The 12,413-nt window shown below is 49.6% G+C and overlaps 5 protein-coding genes across 5 annotated transcripts; 4 read left to right on the top strand and 1 right to left on the bottom strand.

The window, feature by feature from the left end:
• Positions 1-687: 687 nt before the first annotated feature.
• N7525_008773 (uncharacterized protein) lies at positions 688-1,125 on the top strand (the record flags this gene model as incomplete). The annotated part of the gene is made up of 1 exon (XM_061214488.1): positions 688-1,125. The coding sequence occupies one exon, from the start codon at positions 688-690 to the stop codon at positions 1,123-1,125; it is 438 nt and encodes a 145-aa protein (XP_061068919.1).
• Positions 1,126-2,526: 1,401 nt separating this feature from the next.
• Positions 2,527-3,455, top strand: N7525_008772 (ThiJ/PfpI family protein; the record flags this gene model as incomplete). Its single annotated transcript, XM_002562835.1, has 3 exons — positions 2,527-2,604; positions 2,719-2,956; positions 3,064-3,455. The coding sequence occupies 3 exons, from the start codon at positions 2,527-2,529 to the stop codon at positions 3,453-3,455; spliced, it is 708 nt and encodes a 235-aa protein (XP_002562881.1).
• A 611-nt stretch (positions 3,456-4,066) lies between these two features.
• N7525_008771 (DUF1708 domain-containing protein) lies at positions 4,067-7,489 on the bottom strand (the record flags this gene model as incomplete). The annotated part of the gene is made up of 6 exons (XM_061214487.1): positions 4,067-4,146; positions 4,202-6,576; positions 6,630-6,858; positions 6,912-7,005; positions 7,069-7,226; positions 7,300-7,489. The coding sequence occupies 6 exons, from the start codon at positions 7,487-7,489 to the stop codon at positions 4,067-4,069; spliced, it is 3,126 nt and encodes a 1,041-aa protein (XP_061068918.1).
• Positions 7,490-9,183: 1,694 nt separating this feature from the next.
• On the top strand, positions 9,184-11,056 carry rlmA (SRF-type transcription factor RlmA; the record flags this gene model as incomplete). Its single annotated transcript, XM_002562833.1, has 3 exons — positions 9,184-9,239; positions 9,298-9,454; positions 9,515-11,056. The coding sequence occupies 3 exons, from the start codon at positions 9,184-9,186 to the stop codon at positions 11,054-11,056; spliced, it is 1,755 nt and encodes a 584-aa protein (XP_002562879.1).
• Positions 11,057-11,734: 678 nt separating this feature from the next.
• On the top strand, positions 11,735-12,327 carry N7525_008769 (GFA family protein; the record flags this gene model as incomplete). The annotated part of the gene is made up of 4 exons (XM_061214486.1): positions 11,735-11,786; positions 11,842-11,888; positions 11,948-12,011; positions 12,077-12,327. The coding sequence occupies 4 exons, from the start codon at positions 11,735-11,737 to the stop codon at positions 12,325-12,327; spliced, it is 414 nt and encodes a 137-aa protein (XP_061068917.1).
• Positions 12,328-12,413: the final 86 nt, after the last annotated feature.

Raw genomic sequence — 12,413 nt, 5'->3', positions numbered from 1 at the left:
AGATGTCACAGAAATTAAGGTATGGCAAGTGTAATGTTAAAAAATCAGAATGCCGAAATTCTCTAAAAATGGCCAAGTTCGATGGTTTCCCAGGTGCCCATACCTACCTAGGTACCTAGGTAGGTACTGCGGATAGATTACTGAGGAAAACATTACCCAGGAGCCGTCTGTCTCCCCACATGAGTCGAGAATTGCCCGACAGCCGCTCCAGGAATCGATCCTGAAGTCGGGTAATCGTGCCAAGCCCAGCAACAGGTGTTGGTGAAGGTGGTGGCTGGTGGCGACTATGGATTATGGAGTAGATATTTTGTGCGGCTCGGACTCCGTCAATGTTGACACGTAGGTAGTGTCTGAAGGTCTGAAGCCCCGGAGATCTTGAAGGCCTGCATGCAGTAATATCCGGATGATTATTATTCCGGTTTGTCGTACAGTCATGTTTTATTAGTATCTGTACCCCAGTACCTTCGCAAGATGTGCAGGTGCAGGGGGGTGTCCAAACTTGTCCAAACTTTGTGAGGCGTCGCTGTATGCGATTTACTGTAATTTACAAGATTATTACACCGCCATTCTGGGATCTGATCTTTTGGGCCACGATTGATCTCCACAGTGATGGATTATTTAAAGATCTGACGTAACCCTCTTTTAGTATAGACTCAATATTGGAACGATTCTTCTCTTCTACTCATTATGGCATACAATTCAGACGTTGAAGAATATTTGAGACTACACCAACTATTTCAACTTAGCGGTGAGGAACTCAATTACCATCCCGGAACTTCTGCTACGCAGCCACCTGTACACTCCACGGAGTGGTCTCTTTACAACCCTTCTATAAGCCATGCCTCCGAGTCTCTTGACCCCAGCTGGTCTATGCATACCACCATAGGTCACCCTACAGCGGACAACTTGTATCAGAGCACCATGCAGTCTTCCTCGACCAGTCAGCACAGAGGCACCGAGGATGGAATTCAAGACCATTTCAGTCCCGATCGAACTACAATCCAGATCCAGTCCTCGAGATCGAGCCCCCCCACCCAATTGGCATCTCCATCAAACTATCATAACGTCGAAGTTGCTGATGTGGAAGCAACCTCTACTCGTCACGAACCACAGCAACAAGAGTGAGTCAACTAGTTTCCATTCTTCCCATTTCATCGTTAACGGTCTCCCTCCTCTCTCAGTGCATCGGACCGGTTCTTCAAATGCCTCTGGGATGGCTGTAGATCCCGCAGGACATCACAACGCGAGACGTTCAGCAGCCATGCATCCTTGATGCGCCATATCAAAGTACAACATGTGGCACATCGCCCTTTCAAATGTCCGGAATGTGATCGGAAGTTTGGCCGCCTGGATAACATGAAAGAGCACCGGGGAAGATGCCATAGAGAGTATGACTGAGGTCGATGCTGGCAATACTGAGCTTTGGGTTTTTGGGTCATGAATGTGTATGAGCTGTTCAGTTTTCTTTTTCTTTCTTTTTCTTTCTTTTTCTTTCTTTTTCTTTCTTTTTCTTTCTTTTTCTTTCTTTTTCTTTCTTTTTCTTTCTTTTTCTTTTTCTTTTTCTTTTTTTTTTTTTTTTTTATATACATGACGGGGAAAGGACGGAAGGGAATTTGAAATGCGTTAGAGTCTGAATAAATCAATTGCATTGGAGTATATAATTTGAAGAGTTGTGAGGTCAAACTAAAGCATCTAGAAAAAAAGATGGTAGCCCCACCAGCCCCGTTCCCGAGTTCCCGATATCTAGCCGGGTACCTGATTCCAAGGCTGTCTCATCCATGCCGAGGTATCCATGCCGAGATGAAAACGCACTTGTCTACATGTATGTACAACAAAACGGTTAAGCTAATAAATACTTCATGCGATACAGCAAATTAATGATGATCAAAATCTGGATCGCAGCCTCTGTCATATGATTTCTTTTTCTTTTTTTTTACTTTCCTCCTTTCCGAGGATAAGCGCCTTTCTTCTATTTCTAGTACCCCGAAGCCTAGCGACTTGGCGGTGTACTAGTAATATGATAAAAGCTCCTAGGTCTTGGCATTGGATCGCCATCCAAGCCAAGACATGAAACCCTATCCAATGCATCCGTATAGCTTCAGTATCATAATATCTACTAGCTAGTATGCTACATATAGTAATGCATCCAAACACTGAGTAGCGTGTTTGACCTGAAGTACAATGTGCTATCAATCTTAATTGTTTTATATGAACAGAAAGTGTGTATGTTAGGTATGACATCATCACAAATGGGTCAAGCTCGGGCAGAATCTTCTGCACGAGGCGAGTTCCCCCAACAAGAAATCTTATTGGCCCGAATGGCATAGATTTGTAATCCATGATTAACCTTGGTGGTGTCAGTGACGGGATAATGATACACATGGTGACGCCGATCGCCGAAAGCGGAGGGAGGCATATAAAGAAGCCCACACCCTTCGATCCTTGATACAATTGAAAAACAAAACATCACAATCTACTTTATCCTACACTTCAACCAATCCACCCATTCATCAAAAACCACCCAAAATGACACCCAAAGTCCTCGTCGTCCTCACCTCCCACGACAAGCTCGGCTCCACCGGTAACCCAACCGGCTGGTATCTGGTATGCAACTCCACAGCTTCAATCAAACACAACACCTACAGTCTATTCTGAAGAATCAAAGACAAACCAATTCCACAATGAACCATGAACCCATACTAACCATCCATCCCAAAGCCCGAATTCGCCCATCCATGGGAAGTCCTCCACGAAAAGGTCTCCCTAACCATCGCCTCACCAAAAGGCGGCGAAGCACCCCTAGACCCCGCATCCGTAAAGATGTTCGAATCAGACGAGGCCTCACAGAAGTTCCTGAAAGAACAAAAAGCCCTCTGGACGAACACGCACAAGCTGGCAGATGTGCTCCCGCGCGCAGGCGAGTTCGATGCCATTTTCTACGTTGGCGGTCATGGACGTGAGTTGCCCACCATTTCTACCTTCCTTCCTGTTTTTTTTTCAGCTATGCTTGCATGATGAGATCCATCTATATCAAATCAATAATCAAATCTAACGAGTCCATAGCAATGTTCGACCTAACCGAAGACCCGACCTCACTGGCTCTAATCCAGACTTTCGCGGCAGCTAATAAGCCCGTCGCGGCTGTCTGTCATGGTCCTTGTGTTCTGCTCAATGCGACTGCGCCCTCTGGTGTGCCGCTTATCTCTGGCGTTGGCGTGACTGGGTTCTCGAATGCGGAGGAGGATGCTGTGAGTCTTTCTGCTGCGATGCCGTTTATGCTCGAGACCGAGTTGGGTCGTGTTAGTGGTGGGAAGTATGTCAAGGCTGCCGAGCCTTGGGGGGAGATGGTTGTTGTTGGGAAGGCGGCTGGGACGGGGTCGACGATTATTACGGGGCAGAATCCCGGGTCGGCGACGGGAGTTGGGAAGGAGATTTTGAAGGCTTTGGGTCTGTAGGTTAGTTGGAATTCGAGGTGATTGGGATACATGTGTTATGGTGATACGTGTGTTGTTTCCCATTAGTATATTATTCTGGTTTTGATTGTATGTTTGAAATAAGTAGTAGTTCCATATTACATAGGACTTAAATTCAAAAACACAAAGCGACTCATATTGGTAGCGAACCAGAATCAATAGCAGTAGCGAAAGGGGAATAGAGCAAGTGACGGACATAAAAACAGAAAACAGCAGCCCAGATTGAATAGATAGTGGAAGGAAATAAATCAAGACAGGGGGATATTTGTCCACTCGGAAGACCGAAGACCGAATGGTCAAGAGAGATTTGAAGAAAGAATAAAAAGAAAGTAAACAGATGTCGCAAGCAAAAAGAAAATACATCAATCGTATCGCAGTATTCGTCGGTCTGTCCATCGCCAGGGTATGAAAATGGGGACCTTGTTCGGTCATCAGACCGCGCTCAATAAGCAAACACGACCAATGTCTGGTCGGAGAAGGGTATACGATTAACAAAAGATACATCCTGGATCATCATAGCGAATAAAGAGCCAGGGAAAAAATGATCAGGAAAGATGAACAAAGGGAAGACTGGTATTGGGGGACGTCACAGGCTAGCGCCTTGGTCCATCCTCCGCGTTGCCGGTCAACTCGGCCACTCGGGCCTTGATGCGGGCGACACGAGCCTCGATGGCTGGGAAAGCAACTGTTAGTGTGGGGTCATTTTGGGGAATGAAGTTACTACTCACTCTCTTCTCCACTAGTATCTCCCTCGTCAGTACGCTCTGACTGGCTAGTCCGGGTGTTAGCCTCGGTATCGTGCTCATGGGCCTTTTCCGCCTGGGCAGCGGCAGTCCGCTGGGCAGCAGCCTCACGAATCGCCTTCCAGCGATCCTGTGTAGCTTCGGTAGACTCGGGCGAAGTGGCGGAAACAGGGCGGACGCCATTGCCGTTAGTCGGGGTCTGGGGAAGCTCGGGTTTCTGTGCTGCAGGTGTGACTTCCACAGGCGAATCCGCGGGGACGAAAGCAGGCTGGTCAGTCAGTGGGCCCTGGTCGAACTTGGAGAACTCCTGATCGGCCGCGTCACGTTCATTGGTACCAACGCGGGAGAGAGCATCATACTCGACGGCGCGTCTAGTCTTGGGCGGTGCACCATTCTCACCATTCTCTTTCAGAGAGGCCGAGGGTGGAGTCGGGCTTGTGGGATTTGTCACAGGTTCATTGATGGTCGGTTGAACAGGCTGGGGGGATGAAGGCTTTTCCGGCTCAGTAGCCACGGGCGTAACCGCGACAGCGGCGGCGGTCGGGAGAGGCTTCTTCTTCACGGGACCGGACTCCTGAGCTGCTTTTGCCTTGGCCTCGAGGGCCGCACGAGTAGCTGCCACATTGGATATTTCCTTGGAATCACCGTTCTTCACGGGAGGCTGTTGCTGCTCGGGCTTCTTCTTGGCACTAAACATGCTCTTAAAGGCAGAATTGCCAGTCTTCTTCTTCAGTTTCTTGCCCATCTCGTCCATTGACTCCCGACGCTCAGTGGGTTGTTCAACAACGGCAGGCTTAGTGATGGGCTTCTCCTCTTCGGGAGTCGCGACATTGACAGGCTTAGTTGGCACTTCTTTAGGAGAAGGGGGGAGAGGGGTGGACACAGCAGCAGCAGCTTCTTTGGGAAGTGGCGGGGGAGCACTCTTTGCAGTGTTGGTTGGAAGAGGTGCCAACGGTGCGGTAGGCTTCTCCTCGGGGTCCTTCGAGATCGGCTCGGGTGTCTCCTCGGGTTCTTCAATATGACCAGTGCCAGCGCGGTTGTCACTGAGATATGCCGCTCTGAAGGCACCCTTGTCGTAGTTTTTAGTCCACTTCATGGCCTGGGAGGCCTCGTTCACAATGGCAGGCTGGAGTGTCATGACGGAGTTGGTCTTGGAGTAACGGCTATTATTGGGTGCGGCACGGTTCTCTTTCGCCTCGGCTTCTTGCTCGCGGTGCTTTCTTTGCAGAGCGGCCGCAGCTTCTTGTATCCGCTTGTGTTGGTCCGGTCCGATGCTGGTCTTGCTTTGCGTTCCCAGGTTGTTGGGCCGCTTGTACGAGTCTTCAATGGAAGAAGGCACCTTCTTCGCGGATGACTTGCGGCGACCGAGCTTCCCCTTACGGCTACCGAAGCTGAAGAATCGCTTCTTCTCGACAATCTGAGCGCCGGCCTCAGGCTCTGGGGCAGCACCCTTGACCTGCTCTTCGAGGATCAGCCATTTGGTATCCCGGATTCTAGTCTCCAGGAGCGCGCATCGACCAAACACAGCCTTGCGGGCGGACGGCTCATCGCCAGATAAACTGCTGATCCAGACCCACCAAAACGAGTCATCCATGTCTAGGGTGTTGATACTCGCCAACTCGGCAGGCTCGAGAGCCGGCTCGATGTCCAAAGAGCGCTTGTGCGACTGAGAGCTCATGCCACGTGCAGAGGCAATGGGAGGCAGAACCTTGTCAGGAGGCAAGAGCAGAGGGCCCACATGCTGCTTCAAGTTATTTTCATCCGCGAATCCGGATGACATGAAGTCTGCCCACGAGGGGGTGGTGGGACGGCCAAGGTCGCCTGTTCCAGACTGAGGAACGGATTTCAAGCCCGCCGCAGATCCACTCTTTGCAGTCACCGGCGGAGCAGTTTCCTTGGCTTCATCCTCCGGATCAGATTCAATCGAACCACCGAACCCAATATCCTCGAAACGAGACCAAGACGCATCCCGTAAACTGGTGGATTGCTTGGTACTCGAGACGCTGGATTGGTTCGTAGACGAGATACATGTGAGAACGCGGAGGCACTCGTCGGTCAATGCGCTAACGGGGTCTTCGTAGTTGGCAAATTCCTGCAGATGCCAGTCGTCGTCACGGTATTCAAAGTTCTTAGCGCGTCGCAACAAGGAAAAGGGTGTCGGGGAAACATTCTCCACAATCATGACAACCTTTGTAGTTGTCATTTGCAATAAAGTCGGGGTCTCAGGAGGGTATTCGGTCGCTTCAACGAGTGATTGGAGAGAAATTGGCAGCGATGAGATGCCGCTCACGCCGCCAGGGACATCGGGAGACAACGAACGAAGGTAAGCGAAGAACAAATGGCTGGTAGCATCGGCAGCACTAGAGATCGTTAGAATACCATCCGAAAATATCACATCAATGGGAATGCATACGCAGCCCAGTTCTTATAGGCGGCCTCGAAGCCATTGCCTGTATCGACATGCTCAAATGCCCACCATCCAGCGTATCGGGAAAGTTTGCGGCCGCCCAAGCCATTGGATTTTCCATGGGCCGCAATGGCAGCCAAAAGATCGAAGAAGTCTAGAATAATATTGGTGCGTGCCTCGGAATCGCCGCCGATCGGAATGAAAGTCGAGAAAGCGTCGCGGGCCATATCCGAATCTAATGCTCCATCAGTCCCATGTGTTCCCCGCATTCCATTCAATGTCGCATACCATGTTCGCCCATCTTGAAGGTCTCATACGCCTCCCAAGTGACAACACCGCCAGGAAGTCTGCTCCAGCACCATTTCATCACACCACAGACAACCTATTCATAGAAATGGCGTTAGTAACTTCCCCGGTAACCCCTGGGAAAGACATTATCCCTCACCATCGGCTCAGTGAGCCTGAGTTCCTGCGACAAGGCATCTCCGTTAACGGGCGAGCCCTTTTCAAAAGACTGATTAAAGTAATTGCGAATGAACGTGCGGGCTGCGCTGGGGTCGGAGCTAGGACGGAACGGTAGGAGGAGGAATGGCGTGTCGAGAGCTGCAGCGACGAATGATCAGCAATCCGAACAATGGCCCATATTCCACGGTCAAGATGTCAATCCACCACCTACCTCGGGCCTTGAGCTCATGCACACACCCTCGTACAAGGTCTTGGACTTCTTCCGGCGCAACTTCTGTCCGCTGCCACGCATCGGTCCATTTGGGTTTCGCAGGGGCCGTGTTGACGGGCGCGGTAGGCTTGACCTGCTTCTTTGTCGCAGTGGAGTCCTTGCCCCGAAAGACGCGAGAGAAGAAGGACATGTCGGAAATGCGACTGACAAATTGACTTTTGCGTGTCAGAAAACGGACTGTGGGGGATATTCGGGGTCCGCTTTTTTTCTTCTTCTTGTTTTTTTTTTGTTCCCCTTTTTTTGCTTCTGCTCAGCAGATTAGTAGAAGTTTCAAATAAACAACAATGCAGACAACCGACACGGTAATTGGACCGAGTGAATAGTTAAAACGTCTAGGCGTGTCCGGGATGTCCTGCAGCCCCGGTAACAGCAGGACAAAATAAAAGAAACCCTCTGGGATCTGTCTCGAACACAAGAAACAGAAAGAGAAGACAAGAGAGAAAGGAAAGACGAAAGGAGAGTTGGGAGAGAAAGGGAAAAGGAAACACGAGGCGATTCACAGGCTCAGGGGTAAAACTAAACTTACCCGCAAGTCTCGACTCCGTTGGATGCCCAGATGCCTCCACACAAAGAAAGATCTTCGATTAATTTCTATCAAAATTGAAGGACTTGAACTTGGACTTGAATTAAATGGATGATACCGACAATGGTCATCTCTCTGATCTGGGTTTGGGGGATCCAAGGTTATGTATATGGGCTATAGGTCTATTCTATTGGAGGAACTGTCATTCAGACGTGTCTATTATATGGTATTTCCCTGCCCAATCAGTTGGGACATGTAAAAAGACATACTTGACGTATGAGTACTACCTACATATACATATCGGACATTACTTTAACTTAATCTGAGCATTGTGGCTTTGGGATCGGGTTATACAGATCTGACGCTTTACTCTTATAGGGACATAGGGTTGGGGATATCACGGGGACATGGTTAGGGATCAGATATAAACTACCCAGGTGGATAGCCTAGATAGCCTAGATAGCCTCGATAGCCTGGAAATATAAATCTGACATGTCTCCTGTGGATCTCTAATCTCTATATTCAATAGCCTGAGCCCCCCCCGGGTTGACATCATAGACCCATCCCACTGAACAGCTGAAAGAATACATGACATATCAGAATAGCTTCAATAAGCCAACAGTCAATACCCAATACCCAATAGGAGCTAGTGGGCAATGACTCCACTGTGACAAGCCAGAGGGACAAAAGACTAACTACAGTTAGAGTCCTTAGTCGTACTTTGTCAGTCCTACAGTGAGAGACCAAGAGATAAATATAGAACGGCGCCAAAAAGAACCTGCTGACTCAGCAAAGCAAATCTTCTCACCTGGGCATCCCCAGGGCCCTCGTTCTATCTTTAGATCAATCAACCTTTCCTGCATCGTCAATCATCCCCAGCTCCCATCATTTACTTCGTTTTGGCTTTGTCTTGTTCCTTTGTTTCCCTTTGACATTCCCTATCTCCTCGGGTTCACTTCTTTTTGAACTCCGGGGGGTCTTCATTGTTTTCAAGTCGCGTCCAGCCCCCGCCCCCTCAAGTATCTACACAAGGTTTCCTATCTTGAAACACATTGGTTTCTGGTCTCGGTTTCCTTTGTTGACTAGTGTCTCCATCAGATCTTTTCGTGAACAGACGAAGATTCTCCACATATACCCGTGTGCCACCGTGTGGCTAGGATCGCCATCGCATCGATTCTGTATCCCTGGGTAATTAAACTTAATCGCGCGACGTATCTCGCAAGTCGCTCCGCGGCTTGCTGTACCTTTTATTCTTCAACTTTGCTATCGGTGCGCAATCGGTGCGCCCGTAGCCATTCATCATGGGTCGGAGAAAGATCGAGATCAAGGCTATCAAAGATGACCGCAACCGCTCGGTGTAAGTCAATCGTCCCAGTCGAGTATTCTAGTCGCTGATCAAGCTTCTTCTCCTATAGCACATTCCTGAAACGAAAGGGAGGTCTGTTCAAGAAGGCGCATGAGCTTGCTGTCCTTTGCTCGGTTGACGTCGCTGTCATTATTTTTGGCCACAACAAGAAACTATACGAGTACTCATCATGCGACATGCATGATGCTCTTGGTCGCTATCAATATGTGGGTAGAATTTTCTTCGATTCATTCCGATATCCTCTAACTGGTGTTTCTCTTTTTCAGTTTGGCCCTCCCCACGAACACAAAGGACCGGAAGATTTTGCGGGCAAGCGAGATGATGATGATGAGGAAGACGAGGCCTCGCCGGCTCCCGAGGACATCCAAGCAGTTCAACAGAACCACCCCGCCATTCCCCCTCATCTCCAAAGCCAGCCTGCCTTCCAGCACATGAATCATGCACCCTCCGCGTCACCCCCGATCCATCATGCTATGACACGTCATGGCACCCCGCAACCGCAAGGCACTTCGCGTCCCTCTTCCAGGAATCATATCCGCCGAGTCAGTTCAAATCTAGGTCCTCAGCAACATGGTACACCTCCACCGCCGCCACCACCTGGCCCCCAGAATGGCGGGTTTACGTACATGCCTAATCCCTCCATGTATAACCCCAACGTTCATGCGATGAACCAGCAACCTCGACCGGCACAGTTTGCACACTATGGACACCCACCGGGACAACATCAAGGGACGCCTCCTATGCACCCGCACGGTTTACCACAGCAAATGCCACCGCAACACCAGGGCCAACAGCATTTCCAACACGGCCACCCCGTAGGAATGCCCCCGGGGCCCCATCAACATGTGCAGCAGGCATATATGCAGGAACATGGAAGAAATTCTATGCCTCCAGGGTTCGCACCTGATCACCAAGAACGGCCTGCCTCGGAGCATCCCCAGGATGATTCGGTGATGAAAGCAGAACACAGCCAGTCGCCACCGCAAATAAAGTCGTTATCGAAATCACGGAGTATTTTCACGCCTATTGATGATCGAGGATCGGTGCTCGCCCGCCATTTTGGAGCCGGAGCGGGATCATATGAATCTCACAATAGCCATTCTCTCAAGGTCGAAGCACCACAAGCTTCGATTGCTTCCAAATCGATGCCTGTCAGAGCTGCGACGGAGGCTCCTCGGGCAGGGTCAATTGCTTCGACGCCAAAAATCAAACCGCCATCCCGAACTAACAGTGGGCCGTTGCCATCCAAACGACCGCAGCTGAAGGTGCAGATCCCTAGCGAAACCTCCGATGCTGGCAGTGCCACGGCCGACTCGTCACATGATTCCGCCGTGAATAAGAACTCGCCGCCTGCGAAAGGAAATGTCGAAAATGGCCCGCCGGGCGTGGTTTTACCCCCTCCGTCGCCATCCGCCGGTGCAATATTGAGTGCGGGAGCCCAAGGGCCTCCAAATCCGTTCGCCCGACCGCCTCCTCCCGTTGCCGCAACGCGAAACGACTCTTACGGCAGCAATAGCGGAAATCCGAACAATGGGAATAACTCGAATAACATCGAAACGCCCATATCTGCCCTGCCGAGTCGCTTTGTATCCGATGCACTCCTCCCGTCACCTTCCAGCTTCTTCCCCGAATGGGGCTTTGGCCGGTCAGGCCCTGACTCCAACATGCTGCCCAGTCCCCTCACCTTCCCGACTCCGGCAGTGCAAAGCGGTCCCAGCTTTTCTCGAGAAGACGAACAAGACAAGAAGAGAAAAAGCCCCGACAGTGGATCCGCAGGGGAAGGTGCACATAAAAAGCCGAAAACCTGATAATGCTTTCCTCTCGGGGAATTGTCCCCAAACTGTAAAGTGCTGGCATTTTGATCAAGAGACTTGTCCCTGTGGACACATACAATCTCATTTTCTTGTCAATACCCCCATACCTCCTTTTACCCGGGCATTTGAATGTCTCCATTTCTAGCTTGATCAAGCTTCGCCGTTATGTATCCTCTCTATACCCCGGTTATTGTCATTCCTTCATTTCTGTCATTTTCCTTTCTTCTTTCTGACTTTTCCCACGTGGATCTTGAAGTGATATACACCAGCGTTGTCTTGAGTCAACTTTTACCTTCATTTTTATTTCTTATCTCTTGATTGTTTAATGTCGCGTCTTGGTAGAGACCTGGCGTTGGGTCTGGGACTGCTTTAATTCTTGGATGTATATAAAGCAGGTTCTTGTTTCTAGGAATGATGCCAATCTTTTGTTTTTCCCCTGCCCATTTGTTGATTCCTATTCTTTCCATGCTATTAAACCCGTAAACTCCCCATCTATCTGATTCGACTTAAACCCCCCACTTCGGTGTTCGATCAAACACCGATCCCCCGGGGCTGACGAGGACCCGCCTCTCCAAAGATATATAAATAGCGAAAGACTTGACCCCCGCTTTTTGTACTTTGATTCCACCAAGGTATCTCTTCACGCATACTAAATACTATATATATTTCAAAATGGCTCTCACGGGAAGCTGCATGTGCGGCGGTATTACTTACACCGTCGAAGGTACCTATCGACTTTGAATCTATCCAACATCCTTCCAAGGCTAACAAAATACTAGCTGACACTTATCTGTCCGCCCTGTGCCACTGCACCGACTGCCAGAAGGTGAATCCCAAGACTTCTACCTATATGAACCACCGAAAATGGTCTCTAATACCAAATAGTGGACTGGTGGTGCATTTACCTCCAACATAGTCGTTCCCCGCACCAGCGTCAAATTGACAAAGGGTAAATCTACTCCCACGATCAATTCCTTACATGCATACAGTTTTTAACTCCCCTCTTCCACACAGGTGCCACCAAGAACTACGATGTAGTTGGCAACAGTGGAAAGATCAACAAGCACTTTTTCTGCCCCACCTGCGGTTCAGGTCTCTACACAGAGCTGGAGGTCATGCCCGACAACACCGTTATCAAGGCCGGAACCCTCGACGGCGGCGAGGCTAATCTTAAAGGAAAGATTGATGTCGAGTTCTATGTTAAGGACCGTCCGACCTACCTTGCTGCTGTGGAGGGTGCTAAGCAGGAGCCGATGTTTGGTTGAGTGGTCTTTACAGATGATCAGTTAAATAAGACTGGAAATAACAAGATTTATATTCGAGAATAGATTCAAACAAACATTTACCATCC

Source organism: Penicillium rubens (assembly GCF_028828025.1).
Source record: "Penicillium rubens strain IBT 27055 chromosome Unknown utg000003l_segment0_segment0, whole genome shotgun sequence".
Classification (NCBI taxonomy): Eukaryota; Fungi; Ascomycota; class Eurotiomycetes; order Eurotiales; family Aspergillaceae; genus Penicillium; species Penicillium rubens.
The sequence above is the reverse complement of the archived record's forward strand: the minus strand, read 5'-3'. Positions and strand labels throughout refer to the sequence as shown.